This window comes from Chiloscyllium punctatum, chromosome 5, assembly GCF_047496795.1.
Source record: "Chiloscyllium punctatum isolate Juve2018m chromosome 5, sChiPun1.3, whole genome shotgun sequence".
In the NCBI taxonomy this organism is placed as follows: domain Eukaryota; kingdom Metazoa; phylum Chordata; class Chondrichthyes; order Orectolobiformes; family Hemiscylliidae; genus Chiloscyllium; species Chiloscyllium punctatum.
In genome coordinates, this window is record NC_092743.1 from 66339696 (window position 1) to 66363379 (window position 23684).

Below are 23684 nucleotides of genomic sequence, written 5' to 3' on the forward strand. Positions count from 1 at the left end.
CAGTAAGCTCTGTACGAACAAGATGGAGAGATTATAGCTAAAGTGAGAGATAGCCTGAGTGAGTATATAGTTTTGGGAATTTGGAGGCAGCATGGGAATTTGGTGAAGAGGGGAAGAAGTGCTTTTTACTTTTTTTTGGCTCATAGCTTGTAAGGTTTTTTAATAGGATAATTTGAAGCCCAGGATCAGGGCCCAACACAAAGAGTGACTTCACATGTAAAGCACAGATTCATTGGTTGATGATACTACTCGGAGAAAGTGAGGACTGCAGATGCTTGAGATCAGAGTCGAGAGTGTGGTGCTGGAAACTCACAGCAGGTCAGACAGCATTATGGAGCAGGAAAATCAATGTTTCAGGAATCCTGATGAAGAGCTTAGGCCCAAAACGTCAATTCTCTTGCTCCTCTGATGCTGCCTGACCTGCTGTGCTTTTCCAGCACGACACTCTCCATGACTGATGATGCTACTAATTTGACAATAAGTAACTTTACTTTCAGATTAAAAGTCAAATAGGTTAAATATTTACACATTACAAACTAAAAAACCAGTACAAAATTTTAAAATCAAATTAAGTGCTAAGTGATTAAAATAGAGATGTAGGACAAGGTAATGTGTTGTACCTGCATGATGTCGGAGCTGGTCGGCCCCATTGTGAGTCATAGAGACCATTGCTTGATGAACCAGAGGCGGAGCTTTTAACACTGTGACATATCAGGGAGGGGGAGCATTCCCTTGAGGCTATGTTTTAGAAGGCAGTCACACCCCTTGGATTAAATGCCTTGAACTTGGTCAGTGGTCAGAGTCAGGAGATGTAACTGTGAGTGAGGCAAGTAGATGGATTCAGAAGGAAGTGCAAAAGGAGCCTCAGCCCTTGAGCTTATCTAACAGGTTTGAGATTCCTTCTTCCTGTGTGGACAAAACTGGGGGTTGTAAGAAGAATGAGCAAACTGACTATAGCACCACAATACAGGGAGCCATTCAAGACGAGAGAGAAAAGCGACATGTAGTTGTAATTGGGGACAATATAGTCAGGGGAATAGACACTGTTCTTTGTGGCCAGGATTAAGAGTCCCAAAGGCTGTGTTGCTTACCTGATGCCCAGGTTCAGGGTATCTCCTTTGTGCTGTAGAAGATCTTGGAGTGGGAGGGAAAAGATCCAGTTGTTGTGGTCCACGTAAGTACCAATGATACAGGCAGAAGGAGGAAAGAGGCTCTGCTGAGGGAAGTTAACCAGCTAGGGGCTAAATTAAAAAGCAGAACCAAAAAGGTAATAATGTCCAGATTACTACCTGAGCCATGAGCAAATTGGCACTAGTCAGTAAGACTAAAGGGGTAAATATGTGGCTTGAAAGATATGTATGGGGAGAAAGAAAGGCTCTCACTTTTGCCTACAACATCTTGCCTCATTTGCTGTCATCCACCTTAATTCTGCATGCCCTCTCTGGTCTCCTTGTTATAGAAAAGATGTTGTTAAACTTGAAAGGATGCAAAAAAGCTTTATAAGGATGCTGTCGGGGTTGGAGGAATTGATCCATAGGGAGAGGCTGAGTAGGCTGGAGCTATTTTCCCTGGTGTGTTCGAGGCTGAGGGGTGACTTTACAGAGGTTTATAAAACCATGAGGGGCATGGAAAGGGTGACTAGCCAAGGTCTTTTTTCCCAAGATAGGGGATTCCAAAACTAGCAGGCATAGGTGAGAGGGGATCTAAGGGGCAAAATTTTCATGCAGAGGGTGGTGCGTGTGTGGAATGAACTGCCAGAGGAAGTGGTGGAGGCTGGTACAACTGCAACATTCAAGAGGCATCTAGATGGGTATATGAATAGGAAGGGTTTAGAGGGATATGGGCCAAATGCTAGCAATTGGGACTAGATTAATTTAGGATATTTGGTCAGCAGGGACAATTTGGACTGAAGAGTCTGTTTTTGTGCTGTACATCTCTATAACTCTACTAACCTGCTTGGAAATCCTCCCTCCTGCTCCAAACGTATCAGATGTGCCTCCCACTTTCATCTCCCTTATTGCCTGCCCTTCTCTCATTCAAGGAGGAAAATAACCCATAACAGATAGAAACAATCAAGATGGGTAGTGCAATGTTCGACATTTAGATTCTCACTCTTGTAAAGACTATCCGGAGCAGCTGCCCTGACTCTGACTGTCCTGAGCAGCTGACTGACTTTGTCCATACTCCTGGACTGGATATGAGGGCTGCCCATGGCTTCCTGTGCAGGGACTCTCTGAGAGAAGGCTATCCTACTTGACACTGCCGCCATGACACATTTCCTGGGGGTCTCTGTGTTAAATGGCATGGGGTTTACAGCATTACTTTAAGTGTAGTTTCATCAGCCGAGAGATAAGGTGCAAAAAGACAAAGTAAGGCAGGTATACTGTGAGCTTCCAGGGAGCCTCCAAATTAGTGACAGTTGATAGACTAAGTGAGTTGTCCAGAGATGCAGCCTGGTCCAGTCTGTGGTGGGTGAGTGAGTCCTTAATGTCCTTGCTGTATCATTATAGTGATGATTCAGTACAACCCTACATGCAGCATTGAAATGCAGAAGCGACCTGTAAGTGGATTGACGGTTTGCCAAGAGGGCTCTTAAATGCTGGCACATATCAGTTGCCAATGTCTGTGGACTGGATCAATTTGGATGGTTATATGTAGGCAGTATCTGGATGTACGTTTGCTCACTGAGCTGGGAGGTTTGTTTTGAGATGTTTCTAGGTAACATCATCAGTGAGCCTCCAGTGAAGCACTGGTGGTATGGCCTGCTTTTTGTTTATATGTTTAGGTTTCCTTGGGTTGTGGTGTTATTTCCTGTTCTTTTTCTCAGGCGGTGGTAAATGGGATCCAAGTCAATGTGTTTTTTGATAGAGTTCTGGTTGATTTGCTATGATTCTAGGAATTCTTGCATGTGTCTTTGTTTGGCTTGTCCTAGGATAGATGTGTTGGCCCAGTCAAAGTGGTATCCTTCCTTTTCTGTATGTAAGAATGCTGGTGATAGTGGGTCATGTCTTTTTGCAGCTAGTTGATATTTATGCATATTAGTGGCTAGTTTTTCTGCCTGTTTGTCTAATGTAGTGTTTATAGATGAGGAAGGACACCACTTCGACTGGGACAACGTATCCATCCTAGGACAAGCCAAATAAAAACATGCACGAGAATTCCGAGAATTCATGCAGGCCAACCAGAACTCTGTTAACAAACACATTGACTTGAATTTCGTTTACCACCTCTGGGGGAAAAAAACAGGAACTGACATCACCATAGGAAATGACATCACCGACCCAAGGAACCCAAACGTGTAAATAAAAAGCGGGCCATAGCACCAGTGCTTCACCGGAGGCTCACTGGCGATGTTACCTAATATGGTGATGAAAAATCTGAAAATCAACCTTCCAGCTCAGTGAGCAAACTTACATCCAGAACCTCAACCTGAGCTGCGAATCTTCTCAAAACTCAGTAGCCAGCAGATATGGATCATGCCTTGATATGTTGGTGCTAGGTGTCCAACATGGAGACCCTTGGTGGCAAAATGAAGTTGCCATACACCTCTGACTTCTGTGTTAGGAATTCTCAGCGTCCAATTTAGCTCATGGCAGGTGGTACCACAGAAAACTGCATATCAATGAGACAAGATGTGTGATCAGTAAGGTCATTAATAATCTCCATTAATAGGTAGCACTCCACTGTCTAGAGGGAATCTCAGCTCAAAGCCATGAATTTAATTTAAAAAATGCACTGAGGTGTTCCCAGCATTGACAAAGACCTTGATCACTTCTCACATGATTCTGCCACATCTCCCCACTGTAGCTCATGTCTATCAATCAGGCCATGTAACATTTTGTCCATTTAGTTTAAAGAGTTATGCAATCTCAATTAATGGGCTGAATTTTCCCAAGATTTGACAATGTTAATATTGCAGAGTGTCGTAGTGCATCTCTCAAAATGAGCCCTGATGAATTTTCTCACTCAATTCTCCACTGTTCACCTCATCAATTCTTGCATCCACCCTTAACAAGGTTAGTCTTGTGGAATCTTACATTCAGCAGTGGTGTAAGTGCTGCTGGTGTTGGCACCTTAAAGAATTCATGTGATGGCTACCATATTTAAACCCCAGTTGTGTGCCATTTCAAATACTACCAGTCTAGTCTGAAGTAGTACCCAGGTGAGGACAGCGTTCACAATCCAGAATGGTACAAGAAATGGCATTCTGCGCTCCCCAAGGGTCAGAGCCACCAATTGTTCTTTCCGACCTCACACTCCAGTCTCCCAATAAGATTCACCATTTTGCAGATGATACAAAAGCAGGTGGAAAGGCAATTTGCAAAAGAGATACAAGCATTTTACAGGAAGATATTGATAGGTTAAGTAAGTGGGCAAAAGTTTGGCAAATGGCACATCATGTGGGAAAATGTGACGTTGTTAATTTTGGAAGGCTGAACAAAAGAACCAAGTAATATTGAATGGAGAAAAGCTGCAACACAAAGGGACTTGGAGTATTTGTGCATGAAATACAAGAATCTAATACACAGTTGCAGCAGGTAAGCAGGAAAGCTAATAGAATGTTGTCCCTTATTTCAAGATGATTAGAGGATAAGAGTAGGTAAGTCTTACTGCAACTATACAAGGTGTTGGTGAGACCATGTCTAGAGGACTGTGAGCAGTTGTCTCCGTATTTAAGAAAGGATATTGTTTAATGGGAGGCAATTCAGAGAAGGTACATTATGATGATCTTCACTGGTCATGACCATAAATCTAAGGCAAGGTGAGAATCTTAAGTGGACCATTGGACAGTTTTTTATCTGTGTCGAGAATCTCATTTTTTCATTCTTGGGTATTTTCCCAACATTTAAAAAATTTTCCAAGATGCTCAGAGGCTGGGAAAATTCCACCATTGAGTGTCTGAATAAACGTTCAAAATATCCAATATGCTAGAGCTCTGTTTCAAATATACTACATAAAAAAAGAGTTTGGGGTGAGTTTGACAGGTTGTGGCACAAAACAATAATTTTTTGAGGCTCTGATCTTAAGCATGGTCAATGAAAATGCACACTGGACAACTGGGTAAGAAGGTTAGCATTAAGCTGCCGATGTTTCATTATGTTCTATACTAGTAAATCAGCAGAACTGTGAATCAGTTTCATTGACCTTGCTGCCTGATTCTCTAATCTGCATTCTAATAAAACAAGAACGTACATCTAAATTGGAATCTTGAAACATTTATTCTTTGAAAGTCAAGTTTATGTTCAGTTTCTAATGAGTGGGATTTTTGACTATTAGTCAGACATCCACAGATCCATGAAACCTTTGAATTTATGGTAAATGTGGTTAAAAATAATGACATTTAAAACAAAAATGCAACTGTAGCCCTGAAACTGCCTCCTCTTAGTCTTTTGTGTTCACCATTGTTCTTTCACTTCATATTGCTACGGAAATCCAGACATGTTCCAAAATTATAAAAGATCTTTCTCAACACTGATGTTTCCAAGTTAGATTTGAAATGGTGAAAATGGGTGCATAACTTCCATCCATTGACTAACTCAGCAGGAGTGAAATTGGGCTTGTGAATGAGGTCTAGTGAATCCTGCACCACCCTTTTAAGAGACATTTTGAATGTAAACTCCTTTCAATTTTCTTTATTGTTGATACCATCTAGGTAGAGAAGTATATGACATAGCTGAAAATGTGTTGCTGGAAAAGCGCAGCAGGTCAGGCAGCATCCAAGGAGCAGGAGAATCGACGTTTTGGGCATGAGCTCTTCTTTAGGAAGCCCTGAAGAAGGGCTCATGCCTGAAACATCGATTCTCCTGTTCCTTGGATGCTGCCTGACCTGCTGCGCTTTTCCAGCAACACATTTTCAGCTCTGATCTCCAGCATCTGCAGTCCTCACTTTCTCCAAGTATATGACATACTCTATTATTTCAAAAACTAAGAAAAATCATATGCGCCTGTGGTTGACATTGAACTGCTTTCAGCATTTAAAATGAGATTTTAAAGTAGGAAAAATTGCTACATTTTCAGCCAGTCAAAACCAAGATGAATATACTATTATGGTTTTGTAAAAGTTTCTTCAGGAATTACAGGTGAATTAATCAGGCAAATTTGATATTTATGAATAACATTGTCTGTTGATATCTTGGGAAGAAAATCACGTGCATTCTAACCAATTCTTCTATCCTTATTTTGGAAGGATGGATGGCATATCTTTCCTGGATCATAATGCCTTGGCATTTAGTTGGAATAAAACAAACATCCACATTTGATCTAAAATTCACCTGTTTGAGTATACAGGTAGCTCTGTTGGCAAATGTGATCATCAGGCCAGCTGTATACATAAGAGGATAGTGCAGGGTCATGTTTTGTTGAATTACTTCTGCCAGTACTCCTGGTGGGAAGTGACTTCAGCTTCTCGGCAAACAATTTATTGATAATGAAATCAACATGGGAACTTGAAATTAGAAACATAATTTAAAAATCTATGTTGGTAATCATTTTGGATGGTTATGCTTGATGCTAAACTGCTAAGTTGACAAATGAACAGTCTATCTTTGAATATGCAGCCAAGTTAAAACAGTGTTAAGAAAATATAAACTTTAGAAGCTTTTGATCAGTATTCAGAACAAAAGGATATTTGAATGTATATATGTTAGGTTACTTTATTCTGAATATAACTTCACATACTAATTGTGTATAACCAAGCTTGTTGGAAATCAGAGAACAGGAAACAAATGCCGATGGTAATTCAAAGTCATCAAGATATCATAGTGAGATGTTATTGTTCTTAAATACATTAGAGATCGTTCAGGTGATAAAATCAGCAAAAATAAGGATCATAATCTTCCAATAATAGTGTACTTCCTATTAAAGTTTTCGGCCATTCCAAACATGTGTATACTTTGAAAACTTGGACAAAGGTTCTTAATCATTATAAGTTGTGGCAGTCTATGCTAGTATGCAAAACTTTTGCTGACAATTTCATGTTTAGTTGTCTCCGCAGAAAAATTGAGTCTCCTTACATATTAACTTTAGTGAAACATATTGGGTAACCTTATTTTTCCAACTAGTGCAAACATTGATTAAAAAACAGTAGCAAGTTATAATCTCTTAATTAATGCAAGTGTCCAATATTCTTCTTTTCAATAAAGCACTATCCATTATCTTTTTTGCCATCATTATGCTCAGAAATAGAGAGTGGCTATCACTACTCGCTTTAACAAGGGTTCCCAAGATGGAAGTCAGAACCCCAAGTATGGTCATAAGCTAAAATTCTGAAGTTGGAACTCCAAGGGAATGATGGCTGCTGTAGATCTCTGAGTTATTGCAGCCATTCTTCTGCTCTAACAAGTTCTTGTTCATATAGCTATTCCCTTCACATGCACTGCTCCACTCTCTTTGCTTCTGCCTTGCCCTTGGTTTCAATTATTTTCACTGAGGGGGTCTCAATAATCTTCAGATCTCAAATTAAGGTCACAGTGGGGAATTGTTTGGGAAGCACTGGTCTAGAACAATCTGTCAAAACCCATAAGAAGTAAAAGAAAAATGGAATTGTTTACTCCCGTCATGTGACATTGTTCAGTTAACAGTAGGCAAGTGTTATCAAGCTTAATTGTTACATTTTCAAATTATAATTTACAGTTGTGATATGCACATGGATAACTTGAAAACCAATCTAGTAGACATTGACTTAGCAATGGAGAAAGCACAGATCTTACAAAGTTGTTTTTAACTGAATAAGTTGAACAAATATAAATGTTCCTATTAAAGGCTGGAGTCAAGATTTAATTAAATATTCAAATCATTAAAAGTTTCTTTTGTACAACAATAACCATATGAGAAATATCTTTCATGGCGATAGGATTTCTTAATCATACCTAATGTTGTCCTTCATTTCCACAGTCTGAATTTAGAATTATTTACAGTGAAAGATGTCATGGAACGCCAAGTAAAGGTCCTCCATCTGAGGGAAAAGGTCTCTTCCCTGGCTGCACTTCTCTTGGAGACAAAACATGGTGGATTCCCTGTGGTTTATCACATGGAACCATTCCATGAGGAAGTCTTCATAGGAAGCATCACCAGGTGAGCAATTTGTGGGTACAAATCCCAGTGCTTTTGTTACTTAGTAATATGAATGAAAGTTAATGAATTGTACAGACCTGAATAATTTTGCATCTTTGAACAATAAGAAATCACTGAGCAACTGGTGGTAGTATCCATTGTGTCAAAATTGTTGGAACAGTTTTAAAATGGTGCATGAGGAAATCTAAATTCAAATCATATTGGTTGGAAACAAACACTATTCAAATTTAATTAATTGAGCCAGTACCTTCTGAGTTCTCACTAATATGTACAAGGAGCTGGTCAATTTTCCCTCAGTGTTTTGCATAAAAGGAATTTCAGTGGGCATAAGGACAAATGGGAATCATTTTCTGCTTATGCTGAACTAAGAAAGTACGTTACTATTGGCCAAGACATTCAATGTTATTTGTTTGAAAATGTCAAAATATATATTCCTGGACTTGCTACATTGCCAGCTGGAGAAGAATGGTCTAAGAGAATCCAACAAAGAAAATAAAAACAGAAATAAAAAAGCTAAAATGCATTATGTGTCATTGGTCTCAAAGTCTGCCAGCTGTATTTGAAACTCAAATCCATTTTAATTTATTCGGTTGTGTTGTCATACTTGGTGTGCAGTTGATATTAGAATTGGTGAAGTTAACAGTAGATAATCATTAGTCATTTGGCCTGACTCTCAACCTGAAAACATTTCTATGCTTTTCTTGAAATGCTTCCTTAATTTTGCTGTTCATTCTGTGATTTCTTCTTGCTACTTAACAATTTTAACTGAGACTCTAAGTGAATAACTACCTTACACACATCTGTGAATGACATCAATTGATCTTGAGGACAATTTGAAGTTCTTCCCTTGGGAGAAAAAAATGCTCATATTAATATAACACCTTGGTATGCCATTGGAATGTCTTAAATTACTTCCACAATAAATTCTATTTTTTTATTTTGATGAATTTTGATTGTTGTTCATTAGGGAATAAAGACATGGTTCTGTACAAACAATTCCTTGCTAAGGTGAATGGTGCTATTTAGTGAAAGTAAAACACAATTCAGGATACCAAAAGAACCTCTGCTGTTCAAGTAATGCCATGGGATCTTTAATGTTGAGATAGATTGGCCATTAGTCTCTTCTGAAGGTTTTCCTTCCCTTTCAGTAAAATATTGAAATATAGTGGGGGAATTGTATGGAGATGGTGGGTACCTTTGCTAATGGTTGGAGTGCTGATGAGAGACCTATATAGTTTCCTTGGACAAAGCCTGCCAAACTATGAAACAATCAAGTAATCAACAGGCTACCAAAGGCTTTTCATTGAATCATGGTCAAAGGGATGGCAAATCCCACTCACTAAGAGCTGTAAGCCAATCAGAGGCTTGCAACTCCACTATTCAGTATCGGCACTCAGGGTGTCTGTGGCTGCTACCAAAATGCTATCCACTAAGGCCCAGGATCATGTCATGACTGAGGCCAGAGATGAATATCGTGGAAGAGGTTGTGTGTGGTTGGGAGCACTATGGAAAGGGCAGTAGTGGAGTTGTCGCAAGTGCAGGGGTATGACTATCATAGAGCCCCTGTTCCAATGCTAGGTTCCTCATTCATGCATTGAATGCTTTGGAATGAAGGATTTCCTCAGGAGACCACAAGCAACCTCAACATGTTAGCTTGCCATACTCATTGTATAGACAGTCCCCTGTTCATTGTTGTGTTTATATCAACAGTGTGGAGTTGAAGCCTTTTAAGTGGGCACTATTTAACTATTTAAAGGCTTCAAATAATAGCAGGGCACTTGTTCCAAGTAATCAAGTAAAAGAAAGTTGGAGGAAGAGTTTATGGAAGGAAAGAGCGAAAGAGGGAGAGACCCTCTCTTATGGTGGTCTTACCTGGCAAGGTTGAGGGACTCAGTGAGGAGAACATGGAGCAACAGAGATGGAGGGAGCTCCAGGCATTGGGACAGCAGTGATCTTAAGGCCAACAAGGTTTCTTGACAATAAGGGAATAAGTGAATACAGGGATAATGTGAATTTAAAAAAATGGAAAAAAATAAATTTTCACCAGGAACTTGTTGAATAGAGGAACAGGTTCACTGAGTTATATCATTTGATTCTATTGCTTCTGTTTTGTCATCTTAGCAGCTATCATCTTTGGATATCCGACTTGTTGTATTGAGGTCCCCATTGTTGAAGCATGCAAAAGAGGGTTATAAAAGAACATTCAAATTGTCAGCAAGAGATTCAGCCCATCAAGACCGGTCTACTGTTCAGCAATGTCATCACTGAACTGATTGTAAACGTAAATCCACATTCTAGCCATCCCTGATAACCTTTCACCTTCTTGCTATACAATTATCTACCTCTTTTCCAGAAATATTCTCTGCTTCTACCACTTTTCTAGGAAGAGAGATTCAAAAACTCAAATGATCCAGGAATGATCTTCTAAGAGAAGCTTTTTGCCTCATCTCAGTTTCAAATGGGTGATTCCTGATTTTTAAACAGTGACCCCTTGTTCTAGACTCTCCCATAAGTGACAATATCCTCTCCATATTTATCCTGTCAAGATCTCTCAGGATCTTGTGCATTCAATCAAGTTGCCTCCTCCTCTCTTAAACTCCAGGGTCTAAAAGCCTAGCCTTTCCAATCTTTCCTCAAAAGACAACTCCCCCTTTCCAGGTATGGGTCTAATAATCCTTCTGCAATGTGTTTTTCTTTTGTAAATATGGCTGTTTAACACTGTGCACAATACATCAGATGTGGTCACACTTGTGTCTTAATTGAAGCATAACTCTACTATTCAACTCACCTCCTGATTAAATGATAACATCCTCTAAGCTTTCTGAATTATTTTTTGTACCTGCATAATAACTTTATATGAGCTATGTAGAGGAAACCTAGATCTGCTGGCATCTCAGAACTTGATGATCTCTCACCGTTTAAATAATATACTTCTCTTTATTCTTCCTCCCAAATGGACAACTTCACGTTTTCCCACATTATCCTCCATTTTCCAACCTTCGCTTTCTCACTGTCTTAAAATTAACCTTAACTTATTGACTTTTATGTAACGTCCTTGTATCCTCTTCACAACTTATGCTGTGCCATTGTCATTGTGCTGTTGTCAGCAAATTCACCAATTGTACTTTCCATCCCTTCAGCTTTGTCATTTATATATATTTAAACTGTTAAGGTGTCAAAACCATTTTGCCAACCTGAAGGTGACCCATTTACACTTGGTCTCTGCTTCTTGTTAGCTGGTCACTCTTCTATCCATGCCAGTATGCTACACCTTCACCATGAACTTTTATTTTCTGCGATAAACTTTGCAACGGCCCCTTATCAAATGCCCAATGGAAATCTAAGTACAATACATCAATTTGAATCACTTTTATTTACAACACGTGTTACCTCCTCAAAGAACTCCAGATTGTCAAAAATAATTTCCCTTTTAAAAAATCCAAGTTGACACTGCCTGTTTACTGTGAACTAATCAAAATGCCCTGATATAACTTCTTTCATTATAGCTTCTATCATTTTCCTGTGATAGATGTGAAGCTAATTGGACTGCATTTTCCTGCTTTCTCTGCATCAATTATTTCACTAGCCATTTATTTTAAAACCCTAGAAAGAAGTATATTAGGACCTGAGCACTTGTTAGTCTAATAATTTACTCAGAACCATTTTACTGTGTGATTTTCTCAAGTTCCTCCCTCCCTTCCATTTCATGATTTATTGCTTCTGGAATGTTATTGAAATCCACTATAGTGAAAACTGATGTGAACTACTTGTTCAATTTATTTGCTGTTTCCTTAGTTCCCATTATTAGTCCTGTAGAGTCATCTTATATCATACCAATGTTTCCTTTGTTAACTACTCTTTTTCTCTAAATATTTATGGAAACTTCTGCTATCTTTTTTTAAACTTCTGGCTAGCTTTCTCTCACTCTATGATTTTTCCCTCTATATTATTTTTTTTGTCATTCATCACTGCTTTTGTTACATTGTTTCCAATCTCTTTTGATGTTCCAACAATCTTTGCTGAATTATAAGCTTTTTATAAAACTTAATGCTATCTTTAACGTTTTAGTTAACCATAGATGAATATATTCATTGGAAATTTTCTTGCCTATTGGCATGTATATATTCTGTATCTTCTGAAATATCCCCTAACTGTCTGCCACTGAAACTTCATTGGCCTATCCTATTCTTCAACATTATTTGTCAATTCACTTTAGCTAGCTCTGTTTTCATGTCATCATAATTACTGTTATTTAAATTTCAGACCCACTCTCATTTCCCTCAAGCTGAATTCAATCATATTATGGTGCCTAGGGACACCTTCACTTACAGATCGTTAACTAATGCCATCCCATTGTACAATACTGGATCTAGCATAACCTGCTTCCTGATTTGCTTCAGAACAGGCTGTCTAAGAATTTATTCTGAAAACATTTAATTTACCCTTCATTCAGGCTCCCTTTGCCCATTTGACTTTTCTAGTTTATCTGTAGATTACAATGTCCCATAATTCTCACCATGTATTTCTAACAAAGGCTAATTATTTCTTTGTACTCTAGCTATGCTGTGGTTACTTTTAGGAGCCTTGCGCACCACTCCCAAAAGTGACTTCTTTATATTTCTCATTTCTAGCCAAATTGTTTCCACATTTTGTTTTCCTGAACTTTGGAAGTCAGAATACCATCAGTAACTAACAGAGACATCCCATCACCTTTTCCTACTTTCCTGTCATTACTAAATATCATGCACCTTCAAGCTTCAAGATTCAGGTCCTGATCTATTCCATCATACAGCCATATGTCTCTAATGGCTACTAGATCATATTTATTCATTTCTGTTTGCACTCGTGGTTCATGTTTGTTTGAATACTATATGCATTCTGATATACAACATTTAGTTTTATCCTTTTCCTCTTTTTGCAAATTCTAGTCGTAACTGTTGGGTGACTCTTAAATCTGTATACTCTATACCTTCCTTTCATGGTCAGTTTGTCATTTTCCATATTAATACATTTCTCTATGCCCTCGATTCTACTCTTTGATTTACCACACCTTCCCAAATTTGATCCCTCAACCCCACTGTTTAGTCTAAGATCCTCTCTACTTCCTTAGCAATTTAATTGGCAAGCAACACTGGTCCCAGCACAGTTCAGATGGAGACTATCCCATCGGTATACGTACTACATTTCTAGTACCGGTGCCAATGGCTCCTTCAGGTACAGCTTTTTCCCAGCCATTATTAGATTGATGAATGGACTGTCTAGCCTCAAATAAAACTGATCTTGGCTAGTGCACGCCCTGTGCAATGTAACCCTGTATGCCTCTCAATCTTTTTACAACCTCTGATCTGTACATCCTTGCTTACTATGTGCTGCCTGTACTGTTTATAAACAAAGCTTTTCACTGTACTTCACCAGTTGTGCCATTCTTAGTATGTTCGAAGGAATTACTTCTTTATTGTATGCAACTATATATTTAGTTGTGTTTTTTTCTTTATTTTATTAGCATTTTCACTAGTTACTATACTACATTGAACCTTAAGAATAGAATAAATCTCCACCACTTACCAGATGCTCAGCAAGTAACGAACTTCTTCTCCTGTAGAAGACCAAAAATCATTCCCCAGAGATTGGAAAAAGTTTAAGCAAAAGCAACAGAACACCTCTTTCCATTCTTCCACTTAAGTCCCTGAATCACTTAACTCTGGCATTCTATGTAAGTTGCACTCAAGTGGCACTAAGTCTGCTAGTTTTATGAGCTCCTAACACAAAATTCTGATCTGATTCATTTAATGAGGACCCAGTTTTGGCTGGTTCTTAATTAAAGTGCTCTTTCACTAGAAAGTTTAAAAAAAAGCTTTGTGTAAGGCTGGCAACTACATAATTTAAATTAAATTGTAGATTTCAGTTTAGCATCAATTGTAAACTTAATTAGATTTATTTAAAATTAAAATTTGGACTTTCTTACCCAACAATTGCTTGCACTCCATCCTAGGTCAATTTTTTAATTAACTTAATAACACCTGATATGGGGTGCTTGGTGCTCATACTAGTTGCAAATAAATCTTCCATTCTGTAACGTGAGCATCCATTCAATTTGGTGTGAATGATAAACAAAGAAATCCTGATAAGTGTCCGCTCCAGATTCATTTACCCATCTTTTCACTTTACAAATGTTAATGGTTCAAGCATTTGCTACTTGTTTAAGTAAGTTCCTGGTGTTGAATTTTCAGCCACGTTTTTACTCATTTTGTGAATAGGTTAGAACTTTGTCGAATCTTGGAAAATGAAATGCTATTTGAAATACAAAATGATGACAGCTGCAAACAACATTCTCAGATGAGCTACAATGAGGTAAGATAACCTGAAGTGATTTGACAAAGTAATAACACTCATCGTTTCCAGTGCCTATTCGTCTAATCAAGTCACCTATTGGATGCCTTAATTGTAACTCCAAGGTCATATTTACATCTAGATGACCAATGTACCACTTGTTGCAGGCAGCAAGTAGTAGGAAATCATGCAGCCTAAATATTACGTCCTAATTTCAGGAATGTGATTGGATTGGATCCCGGTCATCCTTTAGGATTAATTTGGAAAATTTGGAATCTTGGGGGGCATACAACGATGTGAGCAAAATACCACCACCACAAGCTTTAACAATTTTTATCGATGTGATAGGTGGCATAACAATAGATACTGACTGTAGTCCTTAGGTTTTACCATGCATCTGTGGTAGTAGCTTTCTGTCTTTGCACTCTATCAAGCTCAATACTTTGCGAGAACTGAGAACTGTCATGAGCTTTTTAAATGAGAAATCCAGCTTCTACTTGAATCTCAACAAGCCAGCTGATAAATGATCTCAGCTACAATATTATTTTCAGAAAGACAATAGGAAACAGAGAGATTACAATCTATTACACTTGTCTTTTAAATTACATAGTGCTGACAAAGGAAATAAGAGTACTACATGCCTTAAGTGACATATAATACTGTCAATATGGAAGATGATGTGAATTGAGGAGAACACATAGTTGCAAACCTACAGCTGGCCCGAAGGGGTCTGCTAATAGCAAATTCTGGGCTACTGTTTTGAAATGTTTCAGTCTGTTAAAAGTAGGCATGTTTTCAATAACAATTGAATTTGTATGTTAGAGGATAAATTACTTGATCTATAAATAAAACTATATTCTTAAATGGCTGAGCAATTGTATTGACCTGTGGCTTACAGTGCACATTCATTGTATCCTGACCAAACAGTTAGAATTACTGTTTTATATGCTGTTGCATTGTTTTGGAACTTGGGGGGAAAAAAAAGTCAAAACAACAGCAGTTTTAAAAGGGAGAAGAACAGACAAAGGAAGCACATGGTGAGGACAGTGCAAGAGAGAGAGAGAACCTGCACAGTTACTGCCTTTGCTGTTTTTGAATTGATGTGTCGCTGGACATTGGAGTGCACCTGGGAAAATGAACAAACAGTGAAATTCACAACTGATCTTGGAGGAACCTGTTTGGACAAAGTTCACAGCACAGAATCAGATAAATTAATTGTTGTTTTAAGTCTGTCCAATAGAAAGGCTACAGTAGTGAGTACAGTGGGTTCTTTCTTGATTATATGTTTTTGGAGATAAGTCTCTTGATTAAACTTAAAATATAAGCCATAACTATAAATTTAACCATTATTTTGTAGAGGAATAAGACAGTGTTATTTTCTAGATCTGTAGATTGTGAAGGAGCAAAAATGGCCTTTGCAGTGATATGTTCTTCTTGTCGGATGTGGGAGTTTAAAGAGAGTTTAAGGTTTACTGCGGATTATATCTGCAATAAATGCTGCTGGAGGCGAATCTTATCAGATCGAATGGATCGGTTGGAGAGACAGGTAGAAGCGATGAGGAATTTGCAACAGCAATAGTATGCGATGGGTGGCAGTTATAGGAAGGGGGGGAAAGTCTCAGATACAGTCACATAGATGGGTTAACTCCAGGAAGGGGAAGAGAGGTCGGCACCTAGGGCAGGAGTCTTTTGTGGATATACCCATTTCAAACAGGTATGCTGTTTTGGAAAATGTAGGGGGTGATGGATTCTCAGGGGAACGTAGCACGAACAGCCAAGTTTCTAGTATTGAGACTGGCTCTAATGCAACGAGGGGTATGTCGGCTTCCAAGAGATCAATTGTGTTAGGGGATTCTGTAGTCCGAGGTACAGACAGACATTTCTGTGGCCAGCAGAGAAAAAGCAGAATGGTGTGTTGTTTCCCTGGTGCCAGGATCAAGGATGTCTCAGAGAGGGTGCAGAATGTTCTCACGGGGGAGAGGGGCCAGCAAGAGGTCATTGTCCACATTGGAACCAATGATATAGGAAGAGAAAAGGTTGAGATTATGAAGGGAGATTACAGAGAGTTAGGCAATAATTTAAAAAGGAGGTTCTCAACGGTACTAATATCTGGATTACTCTCAGTGCTACGAGCTAGTGAGGGCAGGAATAGGAGGATAGAGCAGATGAATGCACGGCTGAGGAGCCGGTTTATGGGAGAAGGATTCACATTTTTGGATCATTGGAATCTCTTTTGGGGTAGAAGTGACCTGTACAAGAAGGACGGATTGTACCTAAATTGGAAGGGGACTAATATACTGGCAGGGAAATTTGCTAGAACTGCTCGGGAGAGGTGGGGAGGTGGGACCAGGGAGATAGTGAGGAAAGAGATCAATCTGAGACTGGTACAGCTGTGAACAGAAGTGAGTCAAACAGTCAGGGCAGGCAGGGACAAGTAGGACTAATAAATTAAACTACAATTATTTCAGTGCAAGGAGCCTAACAGGGAAGGCAGATGAATTAAGGGTTGGTTAGAAACATGGGACTGGGATATCATAGCAATCACAGAAACATGGCTCAGGGATGGGCAGGATTGGCAGCTTAATGTTCCGGGATACAAATGCTACAGGAAGGATAGAAGTGAGGCAAGAGAGGAGGGGGAGTGGCATTTTTGATAAGGAATAGCATAACAGCTGTGCTGAGGGAGGATATTCCCAGAAATACATCTAGGGAAGTTATTTGGGTGGAACTGAGAAATAAGAAAGGGATGATCACCTTATTAGGATTGTATTATAGACCTCCCCAATAGTCAGAGGGAAATTGAGAAACAAACTTGTAAGGAGATCTCAGCTATCTGTAAGAATAATAGGGTTGTTATGGTAGGGGTTTAACTTTCCAAACATCGACTGGGACTGTCATAGTGTGAAAGGTTTAGATGGAGAGGAATTTCTTAAGTGCGTACAAGACAATTTTCTGATTCAGTATGTGGATGTACCTACTAGAGAAGGTGCAAAACATGACCTACTCTTGGGAAATAAGGCAGGGCAGGTGACTGAGGTGTCAGTGGGGGAGCACTTTGGGGCCAGCGACCATAATTCTATTTGTTTTAAAACAGTGACGGAAAAGGATAGACCAGATCTAAAAGTTGGAGTTCTAAATTGGAGAAAGGCCAATTTTGATGGTGTTAGGCAAGAAATTTCAAAAGCTGATTGGAGGCAGATATTCGCAGGTAAAGGGACAGCTGGAAAATGTGAAGCCTTCAGAAATGACATAACGAGAATCCAGAGAAAGTATATTCCTGTCAGGGAGAAGGGAACGGCTCGTAGGTATAGGGAATGCTGGATGACTAAAGCAATTGAGGGTTTGGTTAAGAAAAAGAAGGAAGGATATGTCAGGTATAGACAGGATAGATCGAGTGAATCCTTAGAGTATAAAGGCAGTAGGTGTATACTTAAGAGGGAAATCAGGAGGGTAAAAGGGGGACATGAGATAGTTTTGGCAAATTAAGGAGAATCCAAAGGGTTTTATAAATACATGAAGGACAAAAGGGTAACTAGGGAGAGAGTAGGTCCCTCAAAGATCAGCAAGCCGGCCTTTGTGTGGAGCCACAGAAAATGGGGGAGGTACTAAATGAATATTTTGCATCAGTATTTACTGTGGAAAACGATAAGGAAGATATAGACTGTAGGGAAATAGATGGTGACATCTTGCAAAATGTCCAGATTACAGAGGAGGAAGTGCTGGATGTCTTGAAATGGGTAAAGGTGGATAAATCCCCAGGACCTGATCAGGTGTACCCGAGAACTCTGTGGGAAGCTAGAGAAGTGATTGCTGGGCCTCTTGCTGAGATATTTGTATCATCGATAGTCACAGATGAGGTGCCGGAAGACTGGAGGTTGGCAAACATGGTGCCACTGTTTAAGAAGGGCGGTAAGGACAAGCCAGCGAACTATAGACCGGTGAGCCTGAACTCGGTGGTGGGCAAGTTGTTGGATAGAATCCTGAGGGACAGGATGTACATGTATTTGGAAAGGCAAGGACTGATTAGGGATAGTCAACATGGCTTTGTGTGTGGGAAATCATGTCTCTCAAACTTGACTGAGTTTTTTGAAGAAGTAACAAAGAGGATTGATGAGGACAGAGCAGTAGATGTGATCTATATGGACTTCAGTAAGGCATTTGACAAGGTTCCCCATGGGAGACGGATTAGCAAGGTTAGACCTTCAAAGTTTGGGAGAAGATTTGTAGCTCGGGTGCTCGTTGTGGTTCTGTTCACTGAGCTGGGAATTTGTCTTGCAAACGTTTCGTCCCCTGTCTAGTTGACATCCTCAGTGCTTGGGAGCCTCCTGTGAAGCGCTTCTGTGCTGTTTCCTCCGGCATTTATAGTGGCCTGTCTCTGCCACTTCCGGTTGTCAGTTCTAGCTGATGGCTGTAGTGGCCGGTATATTGGGTCCAGGTCGATGTGATGGTTGATAGAGTCTGTGGATGAGTGCCATGCCTCTAGGAATTCCCTGGCTGTTCTCTGTTTGGCTTGCCCTATAATGGTAGTTTTGTCCCAGTCGAATTCATGTTGCTTGTCATCTACTTTTTGTTATTTACATAAATGATTTGGATGCGAGCATAAGAGGTACAGTTAGTAAATTTGCAGATGACACCAAAATTGGAGGTGTAGTGAACAGTGAAGAAGGTTACCTCAGATTACAACAGGATCTGGACTGGATGGGCCAACGGGCTGAGAAGTGGCAGATAAATGTGAGGTGCTGCATTTTGGGAAAGCAAATCTTAGCAGGACTTATATACTTAATAAGGTCCTGGGGAATGTTGCTGAACAAAGAGACCTTGGAGTGCAGGTTCATAGCTCCTTGAAAGTGGAGTCGCAGGTAGATAGGATAGTGAAGAAGGCGTTTGGTATGCTTTCCTTTATTGGTCAGAGTATTGAGTACAGGCGTCGGGAGGTCATGTTGCGGCTGTACAGGACATTGGTTAGGCCACTGTTGGAATATTGCATGCAATTCTGGTCTCCTTCCTATCGGAAAGATGTTGTGAAACTTGAAAGGGTTCAGAAAAGATTTACAAGATGTTGCCAAGGTTGGAGGATCTGAGCTATAGGGAGAGGCTGAACAGGCTGGGGCTGTTTTCCCTGGAGCATTGGAGGCTGAGGGGTGACCTTATAGAGGTTTACAAAATTATGAGGGGCATGGCTAGGATAAATAGGCAAAGTCTTTTCCCTGGGGTGGGGGCAGTCCAGAACTAGAGGGCATAGGTTTTGGGTGAGAGGGGAAGATATAAAAGAGTCCTAAGGGGCAACTTTTTCACACAGAGGGTGTTACGTGTATGGAATGAGCAGCCAGAGGAAGTGGTGGAGGTTGGTACAATTGCAACATTTAAGAGGCATTTGGATGGGTATATGAATAGGAAGGGTTTGGTGGGATATGGGCCAGGTGGCTGGCAGGTGGGACTAGAATGGGTTGGGATATCTGGTCGGCATGGACGGGTTGAACCGAAGGGTCTGTTTCCATGCTGTGCATCTCTATGACTCTAATATGAGCCAAAATAGTTATTATGTGTTTGGTGGTGGAGTGGAAGAAATTGTTGCAAGATTTATAAAAGAGCAGAAACTGGCCATTCAGCCCCTTGAGCCTCCTGCACCATTCAATAATATCATGACTGAATGAGAGTATTAGAGTCATACAGTATGGAAACAGACCCTTTGATCCAACCTATTTGTGCTGACCAGATATCCCAATCTGACCTTTTCCCATTTGCCAGAGTTTCGCTCATTTCCATTTAAATGCTCCCTATTCATAAAACCATCAACATGCCTTTTAAATATTGTAGGTGTACCTGCCTCCATCACTTCTTGCAGCTTGTTCCATAAATGCACCACCTTCCACGTGAAAAAGCTACCCCTCAGGGCTTTTGTAAGTCTTTCCCTTCTCACCTTAAACCTATGCCATCTCATTCTGGACTCCCCCAACCTAGGAAAAAGACCTTGGCTGTTCACCCTCTCAATGCCATCCATGATTTTATAAACCACTGGAAGGTCACTCCTCAGCCTCTGATGTTCCTGGGGAAAAAAGCCACAGCTTATTCACTTCGAATTCCACATTTCTATTTAATCCTGATAACCTCAGATTTTTTTGTCGGACAACAGAAACAATCTACCTACACCTTAAAAATATTCAATGATCCTGCCTCCATTTCCTTCCAAAGTAGAGAATTCCAAAGTTGCACAAACCTCTGAGAGAAAAACATTCTCCTCACTGCTGTTCTAAAAGGGTGGCCGCTAATCTTAAAACAATACATTGGTTCTTGCCTCACCCACAAGAGGAAACCATTATTTCTACATTCATTTTATCAAATCTGTACAGGATCTTGTATAAATCCTGGGTGAATCTGTAGATCACATGCATTATTTTTACTTTAGAGGGTTCTAAAGTTTTTGGAGCCATGTTTCAACAAATATGTTGAAGTCCTTAAATTACATAGCTTTTAGTATTTCTCTTACCTGTTCCTGTTCTCGGTGAAATGGAACTTGCCATTTCTGTTTGTGCAGGAGAAGTTCATGCATTGGACTGCTGGACTGTATAATGGAAAGAATGATGGGCAGAGTAAACATGTCATTCTTTAATGCTGGCTGTCGATTCAGAACAGGGGCATAATTGGAAAGAAAACCTGTGCCCTCTCTCAATGTACTGTACACATAGAAAATATTCATTGATCTTTGGAAACAATCGTTCACTTGAATGCTTCCTTAGCCAGCCACATAATTTTGTTTGATTTTTAAGCTGTCTCGTAGCAATTTCCTGTCTTGCAGAAGTGGCTTTTTATGCCATTTGGAATTTGTAAGGTTCAAAACTATCTCCAGTTCAGCAGGCAATATTTCATCCTAGATCTTAACTATGAGTTGTCTTTCGGTGTGTGTTTTCATTGAAGTAAATAAAGAAACAGTACCATTGCCTCATGCTGCCAGACCTACCAAATGTCAACTGCAGTTGGAAATAATGCCACCAATTCATTGCACTAACCAAGTGTCAAAGATTAGATTCCTTACAGTGTGGAAACAGGCTATTTGGCCCAACAGGTCCACACAAACTTTCCGAAGAGTAACCCAACCACACCCATTTCCTGGCATTTACACCCTGACTAATGCACCAAACACGATGGGAAATTTAGCATGGCCAATTTACCTTAGCTGCACATCTTTGGACTGTGGGAGGAAACTGGAGCATGTGGAGGAAACTCATGCCCACACAGGGAGAATGTGCAAACTCCACACAGGCAGTCACCTGAGGCTGGAATTGAACCCAGGCCCCTGGCACCGTGAGGCAGCAGTGCTAACCACTGAGCCAATGTGCCACCTGAAGGTAGGATAGTATTGGATCTAAGGATGAAAAGGTAACAGAGGGGATGCTGCTTTTCTTTCAGAAGAGTCAAGCCTGGCTTTAATGCAGTGCAACAATCTGTCAATGATGTGGAAGTAGGCAACTAGCTGGTGAACGTAGGCAGCTGGCATTGGTCCTGGGGAAGGTGGGTGAAGCAACAAAATTCCTTTGATGTATTGAAGTAAAGTTAAAATCTTTGAAACAGATGATTTTGATGGGGTTTGACAGGATAGTTACTAAGAGATTGCCACTTTTGGTTGAGGAATTTAGAGTACATATATATCTTAAGTTAGAGGGCCATCATTCAGGGTTGAGATAAGGAGACATTTCTTTACTCAAACACCTGTGACTCTTTAGAATTCTCTACCTCAGAAGATTGTGGTTGTGCAATCATTGAATGTATTTAAGGCTGAGATAGAGAGATTTTTGGTTTCTCGAGGATTGAAACGATATGTGGAGCAGTGAGAAAGTGGAATGATGGCCAAGGATTAGTCATAATCTAGTGAATAATGGATCAGCCTCTGGCATCATTTGGCCTACTCCTGCTCTTACGTTAACTTCATATGGCATTGATGTGATATAGTAAATATCTACTTTATAGAATTAGATACAATGTTCAGTACAGAAACATACCATTTAGTTCAACTAGCCTTTGCTCTTCACAAGTCTCCTCCCATTTCAGCTGTCTAACCCAGACTTTCAACATACCTCAGCATCTCTCGCTTGCACATATTTGTCTAATTTCATTTTGAAAGCATCAACAGTCATTCCCCTGTACCCTCAACGGTTATGTTTCTGAGAAACCCCATGTATGATGAAATTTGAGAGTTCAGAGCTCGTTAAAATGGTTAAAACTATTGCACATGCTTGAATTTGGTCTGCAAATGTTAATTTTTGTTATCTTTTTTTGGTATCGATAAATAAATTTGTGATTTTGGGGAAACAGAGGACTTAGAGTCATAGAGATGTACAGCATGGAAACAGACCCTTCGGTTCAACCCGTCCATGCCGACCAGATATCTCAACCCAATCTAGTCCCTCCTGCCAGCACCCGGCCCATATCCCTCCAAACCCTTCCTATTCATATACCCATCCAAATGCGTCTTAAAAGTTGCAATTGTACCAGCCTCCACCACTTCCTCTGGCAGCTCATTCCATACCCGTACCACCCTCTGTGTGACAATGGTGCCCCTGAGGTCTCTTATATATATTTCCCCTCTCACCCTAAACCTACGTTCTCTAATTCTGGACTCCCCAATCCCTGGGAAAACACTTTGCCTATTTACCCTATCCAAGCCCCTCATAATTTTGTAAACCTCTATAAGGTCACCCCTCAGCCTCCAACGCTCCAGGGAAAACAGCCCCAGCCTGTTCAGCCTCTCCCTATAGCTCAAACCCTCCAACCCTGGCAACATCCTTGTAAATCTTTTCTGAACCCTTTCAAGTTTCACAACATCTTTCCGATAGGAAAGAGACCAGAATTGCACGCAATGTTCCAACAGTGGCCTAACCAATGTCCTGTACAGCCGTAACATGATCTTCCAACTCCTGTTATCAATACACTGACCAATAAAAGAAAGCATACTAAATTCTTTCTTCACTATCCTATCTACCTGCGACTCCACTTTCAAGGAGCTATGAACCTGCACTCCAAGGTCTCTTTGTTCAGCAACATTCCCCAGGACCTTACCATTAAGTGTATAAGTCCTGCTAAGATTTGCTATCCCAAAATGCAGCACCTCGCATTTATCTGAAACTCCATCTGCCACTTCTCAGCCCATTGACCCATCTGGTCCAGATCCTGTTGTAATCTGAGGTAACCTTCTTTGCTGTCCACTACTCCTCCAGTTTTGGTGTCATCTGCATACTTACTAACTGTACCTCTTATGCTCACATCCAAATCATTTAAGTAGAGGA

General features: G+C 40.1%; 1 protein-coding gene across 1 annotated transcript in view; it reads left to right on the top strand.

The window, feature by feature from the left end:
* The window catches only part of LOC140476745 (chloride channel protein C-like), a 129567-nt gene that overhangs the window by 92473 nt on the left and 13410 nt on the right, over nucleotides 1–23684 (top strand). Inside the window, exons 13-14 of the mRNA XM_072569559.1 lie at nucleotides 7894–8073; nucleotides 14331–14424. Of these exons, the coding sequence (XP_072425660.1) occupies nucleotides 7894–8073; nucleotides 14331–14424 (274 nt within the window). The remainder of the gene's footprint in view (nucleotides 1–7893; nucleotides 8074–14330; nucleotides 14425–23684) is intronic.